Raw genomic sequence first — 18,628 nt, forward strand, 5'->3', positions numbered from 1 at the left:
AGTTTTAATATCTTTTTTGGTATTTAACACTCGCAAAAGGTTTTTTTTTTTTTTAGTTAAAAAGGGAATTTTCAAAACATGAATCATTTTATATAACTTTTTAATTATAGCTTCAAAGCAAAAAAAAAAAAATCTTATTGAAAGGGAATAATTGTAATAACCCAAATTTTTGAAATATAAATTTTATATTTTATTACATTATTCAAATGTTATTTTAATATTATCTAACTCAATTATAATTTTTTTCCAATACATTCATTTGTATATGTTTCTAATGTTATTCTTACAATTTGAAATATTTTATTTAGTATTGAAACATAAACATGTTAATATATTGATTATTTTAGTTAGTGAAATAATATAACACTCCTCACCAATCTACAGCGTAGCCGAGCAAGACGTTTCACACGGCGTGCCGGAGTACCTAGTCTGTGATTATCTTATTTTCTGAATACTCAATTTGGTTTAGGAAACATTTATGTAATATTCCTATCATGTTGGTTATATTTTTATATTTTAATAAAACTGAGTGTTGCAAAATTTTTAATACAAATCTGGCAAAGTGTCGTCTGTATTTTCGACAAACAGTCCTTCTACACCTGTTAAAAACAATTTAATGTAATATTCTCAAAATCTCAACTATTTCACAGTCTCAATATCACAGTGCAGTCTATTGATTTTCACAGTATTTAAACAGTTTCAAAATACAGTCCATTATAATTTACATACATCCAGACAATCTCCATATAAGTTTAATATATACAATTTATTACAAATCTTAAAGTTTTATAATATACAAAATACAGAACATAAGTTCAAAATACAACAGATATTCATTACACATGATCCTAAGTCCTACCATGTATGCAATGTAGTGCATATGGCTCTGGACTCCTGTACATATCTGATGTCTCACCCAGTCGTAGGTCTGCTAGACTCCCCAGCTGTGTCTCCAATACCTACGAGTAACAAAAGCAACATGCTAAGTAATTCTGCTTAGTAGTGCTAATCATAAAGAAATATACACTAAAATAAAATAAATTAATTGTTTCTGAATTGTTGACGTCGATATTCTTTGAAGTTGTTGTTTCTATTTTTATTTGCTAGCATTTTATTTTTGCTAATTTTGGTGTTGTTGTATATAAATAAACTGAATTTAGCTGTTTAAATTTAATAATAATGCTTTAATAACTGCCCATGTAGCGTATACACTGACCAGACTGGATAAACGGATATACTGGCATTGGGTACCTAATATCTCAGGCCGTCACACCATCGGTCACAAAGTATCTCCCGATGTGCAAACAGTATGGCTAAAAAACTATATAATCAATTAGGCAATAAGCCGAGTGTAATAACACAATCCGTATAGCCATAGGCTATTAAAATCACAGTGCATCATAATAAGCCATAAAAACACAGTATGGCGTGAAGCCATTTACAGTATAGCTATCAGAATCCTATTGGCATGCCAACCTATCCAAACTAGTCAACTAGGCAAACTGTGACATATTATAAGATTAAATATTTAATTCTTTATTTTTAAGGTTTACTGGTTATTATGCAATTCACTGGTCAATGAAAATGTTTACCTTTTTATACACCATGGATAAGTTGATTCTAGTATCAACATATCACAATTTGCATTTCAACATGCTGTCAATATAGTGCAATTTACAATTCTCACAAGTTGGCATTTATTGTCAAATTATTTATAGGTTTCATTGTATAATATTATCAAATTTGTAGTTTTAGTGTGCTATATTGATCTAGCTAAATGTCCTATTTCCTTTAGTTTTTAGCTTCTGGTCAAAGAAGTAAATTTTTAGCTCTATGTCTTATTGAACTTTTGGCACTGATTTCAAGTCATTTTGAGTTGTATAAACCAATATATGGTAAATTTACTAAAGCTAGACAGATTGCATTTTCAATGTAAATTTATGTCATTTTTAGGTCAAGTTCAATTCTGGCAGATTTGGTACCCTAACTTGGGCAAGTAATTTGACTTGGTTCTGGTCATTTCTGGGCTTTGGTGTTTTCATAAGAGTTGTAACTCTATGTTTAAGCTTTCCATTGATATAAATTTCAGGTCATTTGGATCTGTTTTGAGTGAGTTATGACCAATTGAATGGCTACTATTTATATGGTCAAATTCTGGGTTTGCAAAGTTACAATTCCGAATTATGTCATTTTTTTAGGTCACTTCTATATAGAATTTTGGTAATATTTCTACATGAAAGTTTGCCTATTTTATATTTTATTTTGCCTCCAATTGGCTTCATACCAATTGGGGTCACAAATTTGCACTTATAGCTCAATTTAGGTACTGCCAACAACAACACAACCTGCACATGAAAAATACACTTCCAATTTGGCAATTCTCCTCCTCTCTATACTACAATATTGCATTCATGACACTTCTATACCATTCATCACAACTCAATTAAGGCAATTTGGGCAGAATACACAAGTGCTCAATGCACACATTACACCCTTAATTCTCAAAGTTTAATTCAACTCAATATCAATACACATAATCACTTAATTTATACATACACTTCCACTAATATTTACATACATTGCCCTCAATTCATTATTACCACAATTCATTAATAAAATTCATGAAATCAAATATTAATTCATGAATTTAAAGGCTGCCAAAAGTGGCAGTTTGCTAAGGTATTCAATTTACTTTCCAAACCCTTAAATTCAAGTGTTCAATGTACATATACATGGAAATTAATTTACTACAACTTCAAATTGACTAAATCAATATTAATTTCTATCAATTAGAGGTAAGAAAAGCTTAAGCAATTCATGCTTTCATGGCTACCGAAAGTGGCTCAACTCAAATGCTCAACAATTCATCAAATTTCCTTCACCAAATAACCTCCCTTAAGTCAAGCATCACTTTTACTAAAGAAAGGAAAAGAAATTGGACATTTATCTCATGTAAGCTTTCCCCAAACCTCACCAAATTCTTCCTTTCTTGCTCCCAAAAGCTTCCTTAAGGTGAGTGTGCAAGCTTCAATGAAGAAACAAAGTGGAAAAGAGGTTTAAATCATGGGTGCATGAAGGTTTCTTCAATTCGGCCATGGTGGTTCTTCAATGGAGGCTTTCGGCTGATTTGTTCTAAGGTTAAAGATGAGTGTTTTTGCTGTCCCAAGGCTTATATAGTTGTCCAAGTTTCTGAATTAGTGGAGGACTTAAGTTAATTTTATTGTTTAATTATTCAAAGTTTCATAAATTGCACATTTGCCTCAATTCTTTTACTATTCATATAATGTACCATGTTTTTATTTTTCATGACATTTTCAAATTGTAATACCACTTATTTTTAATAGACATTGAGGTCAAAAGGAAACTCTTGGTGTCAAATGATCAAAATACCCCTCTTTGGGTTATATTCTCAATTTTTCGGTAACACCGATTTTTGTCGGTTTCTTGATTTTTTATTTTTCTTTGTACTAATTCATTAATTTTCTTTGACATTTCTAATGTCAATTACACCTCTATAGGCCTCTAATTATGTCTCAAAAATTATTTTCGAAGGTTCTCCGCGGTCCTGAGGTCGGCAATTGCCTTCGCTGTAACTTCCTGGTATGGTCACCTATCGCCACGGTGCCAGCTCGTTTAACCTAGTTTCATTTTCTCTTTTTTATTTTTCTTTAATTTTTCTTGTATTTTATTTTTATTTATTTCATCATTATATGTCTATTCACTATCACCGAAGTGTAGTTCCAGACATCCTGACTTGCCCGGACTGACATTAGGTCACCGGAGCAACAGAACGTATAGAATACGTACAGTGAGGATGTTACAAATAATTTAAATATTTAGTAGTGGTACTTAAATTATCAATTAGTTACATTATAAAGAAATTTAATTAAATGTTATTGAATTATTTTATTGGTTTTTGATAATAATAATAATAATAATAATTAAAAAAGGGGGGCACATTGAGGTGATGTTGGCGTGTGATAGTGGAAGATCATTTCCACTGTCAGTTGATTTATTTAAAAAAAAAAAAAAAAAGAAAGAAAGATGGCAAGAATCGGGAGGAACCCCCCCTCCACACCACCACCACTTTTTCTCTCTCATCTCTCTCCCTCTCTCCTTTTCTTGTTTTGGCGACCCCTCCCACCGGCTGGTGACACCCTAGGCGGCACCAGCAACCACCGGCGACCTCCAGCCAACGTCTAGTGAGCCTCCAGTGGCGACGACAGTGGCGGCAAGGCAGAAGAGAGAAAAATGGATCCAAAACTTTCAACTCTCATATCCGGCGATCTTGACATTCGATCGGAGTGATTTCAACAGCTATGGACTTCTGGTAGAGAGCTCTTTCAAATGTGCCCAACCTCACCAAATTTGGTGGCTGTTTTCGGCGCCGACGATGAGAGAGAAAATCAGTTTTTTTTAATTTTTTTATGAGATTTCCAGTGATCCAATCGTCGAATCGGTGATCCAATACCTCCTATGGAATCAGAAGAAGGAGATGAATATTTCGATGTGACTAGTTCCAGCTGTCGACCACCATGCGCGATAGTTTTGGCGGTGGCTCCGACGAGCTTTGGTGATTATTCAACTTTCAAAGACTTTCTCATAAATTTTTTGAATTTTTGAGATACAGATAAGTTTTGGGTAAAATTATTTTTGTTATTTCTCAATATGTGGTACTTGAATGTAGTGTTTCTTATATATGAAAAATTGAAAAAAAAAAATTCAAAGAAAAATATATGATGAAAGTAAAATGATTTGGAGATATTCTATAGTGTTTGTTGAATTTTTGAGTGATTGTGAAATATTTTTGAAAAGTATATACGGGTTTAGTTGGACTTTTAGCATACGGGCATATAAGATTATAGGAATTTTTGGTATTTAAATTTTATATAATTGGTTAAAGCTTGAGAATGGAGAGTTAAATACGTGAATGTTGAATTGGGTTGAATTAAGAATGTGTTAGCTGTTGGAAACTTATGGAATTGAATAATATTCTTGAATAAAAATTCATAAAATATTCGAAGATTATTAGAAAATTGTAATTCTTTTTACAATAGCTTTATAATATTGTTAATGATCGCGGGGCAAAATTTTAGAATTTTTAGAGCTTGTTTGAGTAAGTGTTACAGAATATCAGTTTTAGGGGTAAAAACATAATTTTTGATTTTGTGAGATTTTACTTTGATTGGAGGGCCCAGGAGGGGCCATGTGTTGTTGATAAGATATGGAGATGGGATGTGTGATTTTAGAAATGTGATTTGAACTACTTTGCAGGTTGGGTAGAAGTTTGGTAGGTTTTAGGTACAGGGAAAACTCTACCGAAATATCAACAAGATCTTAAGAACTATTTTGATTTTATGGTTTAAATCAATTATTTAATTTTATTAGTCTTTCGATAGAAGTCAGTGTGTATATTTAGATGATCGGTGACGGCCGTCTTCTCCTTTTAGCTGGACCAACTGCAGTCCAGTCAATTAATCTGTGAGTAGATATTGATTTTATTTATAATTTTAATATTATTTTATATTCAAGGCATGCTCATGCATCACTTATACATATATATATGTAGTTAAATATTAGGCACGCTTTTTATTACATTTGTACTTGTTGACATTGCTCTAGTTGTTATTTTATGGTGATATAGAGCTGTGTGTGTGTGTAGATATGGGTAGATGTGGCTGGAGCTTAACTCACTAGGACCCGATCCTTATTATAGATAAGTTAGAGTATGCACGGCTTTTAGTTAACCTCGCTGGCCCCCGCATTTGGATATTAAGAGAAAGTCTAGCTTTGAGTTAATCTAGCTAGCAGAGGTTGAAACTAAGAGAGCTAGGTAAGGGGATCAACTCCCCATATATGTATGTGTGAGTGCTCCAAATTACGTTTGATGTGATTATAATGTGACTTATTTGAATTGTGAGAAAAAGTTACATTTCATTCATAGGTATTCACTGGACTTAGTTATAAAAATTATACGTAAAATCAATATCTTACTCTATGAGTCGAATGCTCACTCTTGTTCACTCTATTTTTCCAAATTACAAGAGGAGTTCTTTTTCATTGTAACCTATTTTTTTACTCGCAGGTTTAATATCAGTTATTTATTTATTTTATTATTTCATAAATTTAAAATCTAAAAATCCGCATGTGTTAGTAGTTATATGAGTTTTGTTAGAGACTATGTTAATTTAAGTTTTTGATATCAATAAATAAAAAATTTTATGATATTTATATAGTTTATAATTGACTGATTCAGAGTTTAGCTGGGCTCTCCTGATTTTCTATTTTAATAGTTATCGGGTTGAGTTGACCCGAATAAAAATATAATATAATATTTTTATTTCATTTTATTTACATATGGATTTGATATTAATAAGGTTTACTACAGGTCTTAGGACATTTATGTCAGCTCAAGTTCTAGTTTCGATCCTGTTTATGGGATTGGGGCATGACAATAATAAAATTGATAAAAAATTCCAAAATAAAGAGAAATGAAAAAATTGAATAAAATATTATAGATTATTTAAAAAATAAAGAAAAATGAAACCGGGTTAAATAAAATTTTTTTGATTCTTAAAAAAAAAATTAATTACATGATTTTATAATATTTTTTTTAGGGATTTAGTGAAATTTTAATAAGAGTTAATAAAATAATATTATTATTTTTATATTTTATAATTAATTTAATAAATATTTTTATTTAATATTTTTATTTTAAATCATTATGTGAATAAATAATTACTAATCACTAAGAAAATAACCCATAATTACTAAAAATAATCAATTATTATTAAAATAAATAATATTATCCAACAGACCGTCATTATTGATGATGAGACGCATTTTAATACCCACTTGTGTAATATGATTTTAAAGAAGCCGATGGTGATTTATCAAACACATTTCAATTATTGCTTGGGTGACTGTTTTCCTTTCTTAAAAGAATAGCATAATCATGATTAGTGATAATCACAACACGGTATGCCAAGTCTGTTTTTTTGGACTAAATGAAGAAAAACAAAACAAATGAAATAATTAAGTGTTGAAAGGTATGAATTTTTTTTTTAGTTTAATAGAAAATTAATCCTTTATTATCTTTTTTTTATTCATAAAATATCACAATAATAATAATAATAATAATAATAATAATAATAATAATATTCATCAAATAAGAGTTGGACGTAATTAATGACGTCGCATATTGAGACGACTGTTTAGATGTATGAAGGATATGAACAAGATGGCTTCTGTAAAACATTGATTAGTTTTTTCGTAAAAACAATTATCATGAGAAGGATGATTTGATATTTAAATTATTTTCGATGGCACTGCATGGGAAATAGAAAATTTTCGTACTCTAAAATTTTGACTTACAACATTTTTTAATATATTATGTTGAAATAAAATATGTGAAATTTTAAATAATATCAAATTGTAATTAAGAAAATTAACAATAAGATATCATTGTTTTAGTGTAATATATAAAATTGTTTTTTTTTTATAAATTAACCCTAAAAAAGCATTTAATATAAAGTTAAAAAAATTAAATGTTAAGGGTTATTTTGTAAATTTTAAAAGAATGAGTGTAATAAAAAAAATAAATAATATAATAATTAATAATATTTAATAACAAATTAATAAAAAACCTTAAAAGAAAGTATACTGTTAATCAATTTGTTAAGTTTTGTTAATTTAGTCTCTCAAAATTAATACTTAACACTCTTTTTTTAGTCAACGGTAAGGAGATTAAAAATTATTTTTTAAAAAAGATTAAAAATTATAAGAGTAATAATTATCTTATTAATATTATACCAAAAACCTATAAAACTCAATACTAAATAAATTTTTAATTAGTACAGTCTTTAATTCTATATTCTGTAACCATTAATATTTTAAGGCCTTTTAGACATTGATGATTAAATTACTATTGAGAAAATTTATTTTTTTTAAATATACTGACTACAGAATATTAAAAAATAATTTTAAATTAAATTTGATAAATTTAGTCATAAATACTAAAATAATAAAATAACTTTTTTCTAAACTATTTTTTTAACAACATTTAAATTAGTAATTTTATTTAAAAAATAATTGTAACCCTCAAATTTTAATGCCAAATAAATACTTAATAGATTGAAAATTCTATCTAGATTTGGGGTAAAGTTGAATTATTTATTAGAGCAAATGAGAAATTACATGAAAACTTTAAAAATATAACTATTGTATGTATAATAAATTTATTATAATTATTAATTATAATTATTAATTATGATGAATCATATTATAATTAACGAATTAAGTATATCTATCATACATATAATAATTATTATGTTGAATAAATTCTTGAGTTACACACTATATAGAGTGGAAAGCCACTAATAAAAAGAAATTTCCATACTCAAATTTGCCTTCCGTGCATAACATAGTCAATGCCATGACATTTTTTAGTTATACATTGAAAGATAAATGTCATGAATTAATAAAGGCATAGCTTATCAGATAAATCTTCCTTTTAAATTTTTTAAAGAGTGAAGAAATATTAAGTTTTGGATATTTTAGTATGTTTATTTTAAGTTTAATTACTTTTATAGTAAGAATGAAAATAAAATTTATTATATAACTTATTACTTGATTTTTTGAGTATTGATTAAATAATAACAATAATAAATAATGCCATTACAATATTAATTGTGATACTTAATACTAATTTCATTGACTTTTTTTCTTATAAAAATCTTATTAATTAGTTATGAATTTAAAAATTATATTAATAAAATTATAAATAAAAGTACAATTTAAGGTCGTTTCGAATATATAATTAAATTTTCTTTTCCTCCTACCGAAAGGGGAGAAAATAAAATCCAACTGTCTTTCCCAATCAACGCAAAATCCAAGTTTATATATAGTCTACCCCCAAGATTCCCGGCTACCTCTCTCACATCTCACCTCTCTCGCGTTCTCTTTCACTCTCTCTCTCTTCACCATGGTTCTCTCCAAGACAGCGTCGGAATCCGACGTCTCCGTCCACTCCACCTTCGCTTCCCGCTATGTCCGAGCTTCACTTCCACGGTGATTAATTAATAATCTAATCATATATATCATTAATTGCCATTTTTTTTTATCATGAGATGATGATGGATTTTCCACTGCAGGTTCAAGATGCCAGAGAACTCAATCCCAAAGGAAGCAGCTTACCAGATCATCAACGATGAGCTGATGCTGGATGGGAACCCTAGGCTGAATCTGGCATCCTTTGTGACCACATGGATGGAACCTGAGTGCGATAAGCTTATGATGGAAGCCATCAACAAGAACTACGTTGACATGGATGAGTACCCTGTCACCACTGAGTTGCAGGTTAGTCTTTTTCTTATTTTTAATTATATATCTTGATTAGATGCCTTCAGATCTACGCATAATAGTTTTGGTTTTCCAAGGAGCAGAATTTTTTAATCGTACTCTTCTCGCAGTGAAAATGGGAAATCAAAAAAAAAAAAAATTCAGGCTTGATTTATTATTATTATTATTTTTTTTTTAAGAAATGAAAATTTCACAAAATGACATTTTCCTTACGTGATGACCGATCAACAGTACAAAGATTAATCTGCATTTATGACGGTAGGGACCACATGACTCTGGATGTACTCGCACCCATATGATAACTGCTAGCTATTGCGTTAGACACGGGATTTAGGAAATTATGCGTGGATGCACGGGACCACCATTATTTTCCAAATTTTAGAATATTCACGTTAGGCATATAAAAATAAAATAATATAAAATAAAAATTCCCCACAATTATTCGACTTTTGCTTTTAGTCTAATTTTTTGCTATTTCCAAAATGAGCAAGTTATAAAAAAATATTGATAACTTTATTTGTTGAATAAACTAAAAATATCATTCTTATTTTTCTTTTTTTTAATCTTATAAAAATATTTGTTGCTATTTAAATTTTGAGTTTTTTACATTATTAAATAAACACTCAACTATTAAGTTATTGTCTTATCATTGTTATTATTGATCATACCACAATATAAAATTATGGTTTTCTAGTAATTGGGGCCATGTAAACTAAAACTATTTAAAAATATAAATATTTGCTAGATTTTATCAACTTTACTTTAATAAAAAAGTGAAAAATAGAAGTTAAAAGAAGTAAGTGAATAAGAAGATAATTCAAGGGAAAACAATGATATATATGTGAGGAAAGAAACGTAAAATTAATGGACGGTTCCATTCAGTAAATTTTATTGAATTAAACTTGTGAGAATACTAGCATGGAAGTTATGAAGCATGTTGTTGAGAAAATGATTTGTGTCTAATTTACTTTAAAAGTTATATCAAAAGGGGGAATACCTAAGCTATATAAAGCATATATTATTTTTATTTAAAATTAATATAGAATATTAACACGCTCTTCTTATTCTTAATATTAAATATTTGAAATATAAAATACTTATAAGAGGTTTAAATATTGATTAGGAGATTTTGATATTATTTAAAAAAAGATAAATCGTGTCTAACTTACTTTAATAACTAACTTAAAAGGGAGAAATGCCAAAAATTATATAAAAGATATATTTCCCTATTCTAAACTAATGTAGTATATTAACACATGCAAGACAAGTTAATTTGTCAAGCCTAAATGGTTGTGCTGTTCCACGAAATCGGTAAGTAGACACAAATACGAGGATAGTTGGTTAGTGCTAGAGAAAGGTTGCTGCCAAATTTAAGGTCTGTAGTGTGCCAGGTTCAAAATGTCAGCTGCTTTTTAAACTTGACTATCGTTTTACTATTTATTTTTGGCAAGATTAATTATTGGAGGACTTAGCTCGTTTTGATTTGGAAATTTCTATTAATTATTAAAAATTAATGATATGGATACAAATGTTAATAACTAATGATTAATTAACTGTTAAATCAGTATAATTATTTTAATTAGAATCTAAATTTAATAATTTTAATAATGATCCTAATGTAATATTATATATTAATTATAATTTTAACTCTGAAAATTTTCTGGACATGTTTTCAATATACCGTCCAGACACAGACAATAAATTGTTGAATTGGTCAGTTCACTTGGCGTGGGGGGCCACGTTGCAAGTCACTGTCATGGGTCCGTTCTTTTCCTATAGAAGTCAAATTAAAAAGTAAATACAACTCACCTTAGCAGTAAAACCGATAGGTACGGCTCAAGTGCCGGGCTGTCTTATATATAATGTACAACTGAGAGTTTGTGCAAAAATTTAATTATCACAAAATAAAATATAACTTTTCTTGCACTTGAAAAAAAAAAGATGTTTAAGCATAAAATGCTAGTTTCATAAACGTATAAATTCAGTTTAGAAATTTAAATTTCTGATACCCTTATTTGCTTCAAAAACATAAGCAATGCACATTTAATTCAATAATTTTATGAATGAGTTAGCAGGAAAAGAAAAAAATTTAAACATATTATTTTATGTAATGATAACTGTAATTGGATAAAATTCTTTAAAATTGTTTGTTAGCGGAGGAAATTTATTATGAGGTAAGGGTCAATTGTCTTATTGTTTAATTTCAGCCGATTTGGTTGTAAATTAATTATATTATTCTGGCGCAAAAATTGAGGTGTGTTGGCGAAATTAAAGCCATGATCATCTATAGAAGAAGAGCTGATGATGAGTTGGCAATGTAGTATTTAATTGAGATCCCTGTAGTAGACGCCGCTAACATTTTGCCTTGTCAACGGTGGTCCTGTCACATACGGTCCATTCAATGGATATTTAATTTTAATATTATTAAAAAATATAAATATTATCATTTTATGAATGGGCTAGCATGAAAAATAAATTTTAGAAATTATTATGTTATGTAATGATAACTATAATTGGATAAAATTCTTTAAAATGTCTGTTAGAATATTTTGTACAATACTTTTATTTACAAAGTAGTTTATAAATATTTTTTAATATATTGAAAGATTGAATAAAAATAATTAAGAAAATATAGAATTTTGAAAGTTTATATATTGAAAAATTTTTAAATTAAAGAAAATAAAATATCCTAGTAATAGTGGAGGGAAGGAAATTATTACTTAGAATTAGAAAAGCGGTGGTCAAATTAGAGCTAAGGTCAAATGTCTCATTCTTTTCAGCTAATTTGGTTGTAAATTCGATTAGTCTGATGCAAGAATTGATAAATGGAGAAGATTGTGGCGAAATTAAAGCCAAGATGATCTATAAACATTATGCCTTTATCAACTGTGCTCTGACACCTGTGCTGTGTTATCACTTTTGATTTATTTTTTATTTTTAATTTAATAGACTTAATAATTATCAATAAATTATATAATTAAAAATAATTATTTGTCATTTTCATTATAAAAATAAATTATTTTAAAATATCCTAATTCGAGATTTTTTAATTTTTTATACTTTAAAAACAATGACTTTTTAATTTTAGGATTATGATTCCATACCTACTATATTAAATATTCTTTATTAGAGTATGACACATGTCCCTTTTCCTTATTAAGCATGGCATTCGTTGTTGACTTTTTCTTGTTAGAATAATAATTATTACTATAAATGAATCACAAAATTTTCCCTTGCTTTGAAACAGTTTTATAAAAGAAGTGCTTTGCATTATACCTTTTTGGTTTAGTAGTATCCCTCAATTAAAATTTATGATTTTATTTTCAACAATAGAGTTGTAATTTATAATTTTAAATTATTGAACATTAATTTTTTTTTAAATTATTTCAATAACGGGGACCAAACACTGGCCTCATCAAGTTTTAGTGATCTTTTTTTAATCTAAAAAAGTCAGTATTTTTATAAGCAAAAAGTTAGGTCTCAATTGCTAAATTATATGAATATTTAATTTTAATATTACTAATTAAAAATATTTATTCAAAAAAAATATTTATTATGTTTCCAAACATTGAGAATTGATAAAAAAAAAAAAATCAACTCAACTCAACTAAGTCTGTATCCCAAAAATTTGAGGTTGGTTATATGGATTCTCTCTCTCCACTCTAAACGATTTTGGGTTAAATCATCGGAAAAGTATAATGTTTCTAGGTCATGTTGTACTACTCTCCTCCAAATCAGTTTAGGCCTACTCTTTTTTTTTTTTCTATCATCTAACTAATGTGTTCTACTTGTCTAACTGGAGCCTCCGTATGTCTACGCTTCACATGACTAAATCAAGTCTCAATTTATCTTCAATTGACACCACCCTAACTTTTTTTTAATAATCTCATTATGGACTTTATCCAGTCTAATATGACCATTCATATGCCTTAACATTCTTATCTCTGCAACTCTTAACTTAAATCAAATTTTTATAAATTTCTAATTTTCAAACAGACTTAATATAATTTCATATGAACACACATAACTACTAAATAACTATTAGCTTAATGGCTTTGATCTTCTTCTGAATGTAGTGTTAATTCATGTTTGATTTACTTGAAACTGAGCATCTTAATTGTGCTTTAATACGAGGAGAGGGGGGAAAGAGAGCATACAATACATGGATCGAAATCATGTTTTTTATTTGTTTATGTGTACAGAACCGATGTGTTAATATGATAGCTCATCTATTTAACGCACCACTTGGAGATTCAGAGACTGCAATTGGAGTAGGAACTGTGGGATCTTCAGAGGCAATAATGTTGGCTGGATTAGCATTCAAGAGGAAGTGGCAGAACAAGAGAAAAGCTGAGGGAAAGCCCTATGATAAGCCCAACATTGTCACTGGAGCCAATGTTCAGGTGTATGATCAATATTCTCATTTTTTTTTTTTTTTTTTTTGTAATGCCTTATTCCAAACAGAACATTGTTTGTGGAGAATTCTGATGAATAGGATGCTTTGTGCAGGTTTGTTGGGAGAAATTTGCTAGGTATTTTGAAGTGGAGTTGAAGGAAGTGAAGCTTAGAGATGGGTATTATGTGATGGATCCAGCGAAAGCTGTGGAGATGGTTGATGAGAACACAATTTGTGTTGCTGCTATTCTTGGCTCCACTCTTAATGGAGAATTTGAAGATGTAAAGCTCTTGAATGATCTCTTGATAGAGAAGAACAAGCAAACTGGGTACTCATCGATTCCTTAGTTTTTTCCCCCTTTACGTATATGGGAAAATTTCTGAATTGTAACGAAAGTCTTATCACATTCCTTCTCTTTATGCACACTTTAGTGCGTGTGCCTGCAAATCTTTAATTTCAATGATATAAATATGAAGTTTTGCTTTTGTAGATGGGATACTCCTATCCATGTTGATGCAGCAAGTGGTGGGTTTATTGCCCCTTTTATTTACCCAGAACTTGAGTGGGATTTCCGATTGCCATTGGTGAAGAGTATCAACGTTAGCGGGCACAAATATGGACTGGTCTATGCTGGAATTGGTTGGGTCATTTGGAGGAGCAAAGATGACTTGCCTGAAGAACTCATCTTCCATATCAACTACCTTGGAGCTGATCAACCTACTTTCACCCTCAATTTCTCCAAAGGTATGTATTTATATATTTGGACTAATTCACACTCTCCCATATTCTTTCTTTCATTATTAAAAGCTAATTAACTTTGACGCTTTTCGTTTTTACTCTTGTAGGTTCTAGTCAAGTTATTGCTCAATACTATCAACTCATTCGCTTGGGCTATGAGGTGAGTCCACCATATATAAACAAGGCGGACTTTATTCTTCTTCATTGCTATCAATATCTAATTTTCCATTTAATAACTGCAGGGGTACAGAAACATAATGGAAAATTGCAGAGACAACATGCTGGTTTTGAAGGAAGGACTAGAGAAGACAGGGCGTTTCAACATTGTTTCAAAGGACAATGGGGTGCCACTGGTAGCTTTTTCCTTGAAAGACAACAGCTGCCACAATGAGTTCGAAATCTCCGAAATGTTAAGGAGATTTGGTTGGATTGTGCCTGCATACACAATGCCGCCTGATGCAGAACATGTAACTGTGCTTCGAGTTGTCATCAGAGAGGACTTTTCTCGCGCACTCGCTGAACGACTTGTTCATGACATAGATAAAGTTCTAAACGAGCTTGATACTCTGCCAGCCAGGGTAACTTCCAAGATTTCAATAGCTGAAGAGAAAGAAAAGAATGGCACCATTTTAGTCACCAAGAAGAGTGATTTGGAGACGCAGAGGGAGATTACTACCGTTTGGAGGAAGTTTGTCATGGAAAGGAAGAAGATGAATGGTGTTTGTTAGAGGGTAAAGGCAAAACCCTCTGTCGTCTAATATATTATTTTTCCCTTTCCGAGAGTGCATGTTGCTTTTCCAAGAGAAAAACAAAGTTATGGTTTGTTATTTACTTGCCTTAAACCTTTTATTTTTCATATGAATCTATTATATCTTCTAACTTAAAGAATGGATCTTTTATTTTATGCTGGATATTAAAAATTTTAGTTATTTTCTTGTGCTAGACATTCATTTAATTTTATTAAAAAATTCAATTTCAATAGTTTTATTTTATAATAAATTTTAAAATAATATAATTTATTTAAAATTTATTATTTGAACGTCTCAATAGCCTAAATAAGTTTTCAGAGAGTTTGAACCTTTTGGATTGATTTGTATTCAATTTCGTCATTTAGAAAATCTAAGCAAGGCGTTTGAATAAGATACAAGGTGTTCGGATAAGGTATCAGGTGTTCAAACAAAATAAAAAGTATTCGAATAAGGCATAGAAAATTTAAAAGTTGAGTACATATTGTATTATATCTATTTTTTCGTTAATGATACCGCTTAATATTGTAAAGTATCCTATTTCTCATGAAGAATGCCGCTTGATAATAAATTATGTTTCTATAATATATGAAAAAAAGGAGTTAGACATAAATTAGCAAAATCTCAAATATAGTGAAAAGGCATTATTCTTTTTCTTTGTAAATTAGAGTCATGACAATAGCCCATGTATGCAGTTTATTCTCTTCACATTTTCGGTATTCACTTTCCTCTAAACGCCTATTGACTCGAGGGCCTTGCTCAAACCGCTGACTTCACATCCTTATTCGTTGCAGGTGATAGGGAGATCATTGCTTGAAATTACAAATAGCTAAATAAATTTTATATATCTATTGTGTTTTGAAATACCTTATAAAATAAATTGAATTCTGACCTCTTTTAAAATGACTTTTTTAATCAAAATAAAATTTTAAAACTTTATATTTTTAAAAACAATAATTAATTAAATTAAATTCTTTCATATAAAAATTACAAAAAGAACCTTTTGTTTTAAGTGGTTTATAAAAAAAATAAAACAAAAGTATCAAGCCACCAACACGTTATGTCGGTGTGCTATCGTTGTCACCTTTTAATAGTGGAGTTTGGCGATGCTAAGAACACTGATTGATTCATCTGGAGGTGGGAGAGCTGCCACATTCACCGCCTTTCACAATGGAAGGGTGTGAATTTGATGACAACAGATGGGGCTTGTTTTGCGGTCTCGCGATTCCGATCACTTTTATTTTTATCATTTTCATGTTAATTAAACATTTTATCTAAAATTTTTTAATAAAAATTACATAATAAAAATATATCAATATAGTCAAAATATTAATTAAATACATGAAATAATATAAAATTAATTTAATTATATGATCATATTCATCACTTAAAAATATCAAATTTTAAAATATCAAAATTTTTTAATATTCTCTTAATATATTAGAGAAATATAATATATTCAAACATTATATTTATTTAATAATATTAATATTATTTTTAAAAATAATATTAATAATGTAAAATGTATAAAGATAATACAAAAGGAAAAAAATTATAAACATGTACTATATTAAATTATATATATTGTAACTTATCTAACAATAATGGTTATTTATTATAACATTAAAAGAAAAATTATTAAATAGCTTGTAACTTACATATACATAATTAAAAAATTAAAAAATTAATAATATTTTAAATTAATTAATAAAAAATAGAGAAACTTTAATGATATTAATACAAATTTTTTGTTTATTATATATATATAAGCATATTAAAATAATATAAATAAAATAACGCTAAAGTAAATTTAAATTTATTAACATATAAAATGAAGAGAGCAAAACTTCTAAGTTTTGGTAATATAATTTTAAATTATTTTTATTATTTTAAGATATACAATTTTTAAATTTTTATGATAAAATGAAATATTAAAACATTAAATAAGAAATTTATAGAAATGTAATAATAAATAAAATTTTTAATAATTTAAATATGAAAATTGAGATAAGAATAACAATAATAAAAATAATTAAAAGAAAAAAAATAAAAAAAAATAATTAAATATTAGCATAATAGGTAATAATTACTATAATTAAATAATAATTTTTATATATTAAGTGCTACGTAGTTACACTAAAAGTAAATCTATCCACTTGGTAACGCCAAGAAAAATTTTATCTATTATATATATATATATATATATATATATAACTTATTTTTATTACTTTAAGATATAAAATTTTTAAATTTTTATAATAAAATGAAATATTAAAATACTAAATAAGAAATTTATAGAAAAATAATAATAAGTAAATTTTTTAATCATTTAGTCATAAAAATTGAGATAACAATAACAATAATAAAAATAATTAAAAGAAAAAAAATTAAATATTTAATATAATAGAGAATAATTACTATAATTATAAATGATAATTTTTATATGTCAAGTGAAACATAGCAACACTCAAAGTAAAGCCATCCACATGGTAACATCAGGAAAAAAAAAAAAGCCCATTTTATATACATACACGTAGAAATTATTTTTATTATTTTAAAATATACAATCCTTAAATTTTTATAATAAAATGAAATATTAAAACAATAAATAAGAAATTTATATAAATGCAATAATAAATCAATTTTTTAATTATTTAGTCATGAAAATTGATATAATAATAGTAATAATAAATATAATTAAAAAAATAAAAAAGAGAATTAAATAAAAAAAATTAAATACTTAATGTAATAAACAATAATTTCTGTAAATGTAAATGACAATGGTTATATGTTAAGTGTCACATAACAACACTAAAAGTAAATTTAATCACATGGCAATAGGAGGAAAAATTCTACCTATTTTATATGATAAATATCATGTGTGATTACTTAATTTTATGAATATTTCATAAAAATTATTAAATTTTATTTTTTTCGTAAAACTCACTGAATTTTAATTTAATTTTATAAAAATTATTATGACCATAAATTAAAAAATTTCAAATTAACATGTTAACCTATCAATTATTTTACAGATAAAATTATCTTACTTTATTAGTTTCTAAAAAAAAAAGAAAATATGATGTATAAAATACATTCAGCTATCTCATTCATCATCAAATACCTCCCATTTTTTTATTTCTTTTTCACCAACAACTATAAGTTAGGTAATTTTATTTATAAAATAGTTGATAAGTTATTAGGTTAATCTAAAAACGTTTAATTTTCAGTTACATTGAATTTTAAAAAATAAAGTTGAAACTTTTATGAAAGAAATTAAAATTTAGTGACTTTTATGAAAATACTCATAAAATTAAGTGACTGCTTGTAATAATTACCATATTTTATATATATAGATAGAAATTATTTTTATTATTTTAAGGTATAT

The 18,628-nt window shown here is 27.7% G+C and overlaps 1 protein-coding gene across 1 annotated transcript; it reads left to right on the forward strand.

The window, feature by feature from the left end:
- Positions 1 to 8,868: 8,868 nt before the first annotated feature.
- On the forward strand, positions 8,869 to 15,398 carry LOC110637618 (glutamate decarboxylase 1). Its single transcript, XM_021787823.2, has 7 exons — positions 8,869 to 9,069; positions 9,153 to 9,357; positions 13,563 to 13,763; positions 13,870 to 14,084; positions 14,247 to 14,500; positions 14,602 to 14,654; positions 14,737 to 15,398. Exons 1-7 carry the CDS (start codon positions 8,984 to 8,986, stop codon positions 15,220 to 15,222), a joined length of 1,500 nt encoding a protein of 499 aa, XP_021643515.1. The 5' UTR covers positions 8,869 to 8,983; the 3' UTR covers positions 15,223 to 15,398.
- Positions 15,399 to 18,628: the final 3,230 nt, after the last annotated feature.

This window comes from Hevea brasiliensis, chromosome 9 (assembly GCF_030052815.1).
Source record: "Hevea brasiliensis isolate MT/VB/25A 57/8 chromosome 9, ASM3005281v1, whole genome shotgun sequence".
Taxonomy (NCBI): domain Eukaryota; kingdom Viridiplantae; phylum Streptophyta; class Magnoliopsida; order Malpighiales; family Euphorbiaceae; genus Hevea; species Hevea brasiliensis.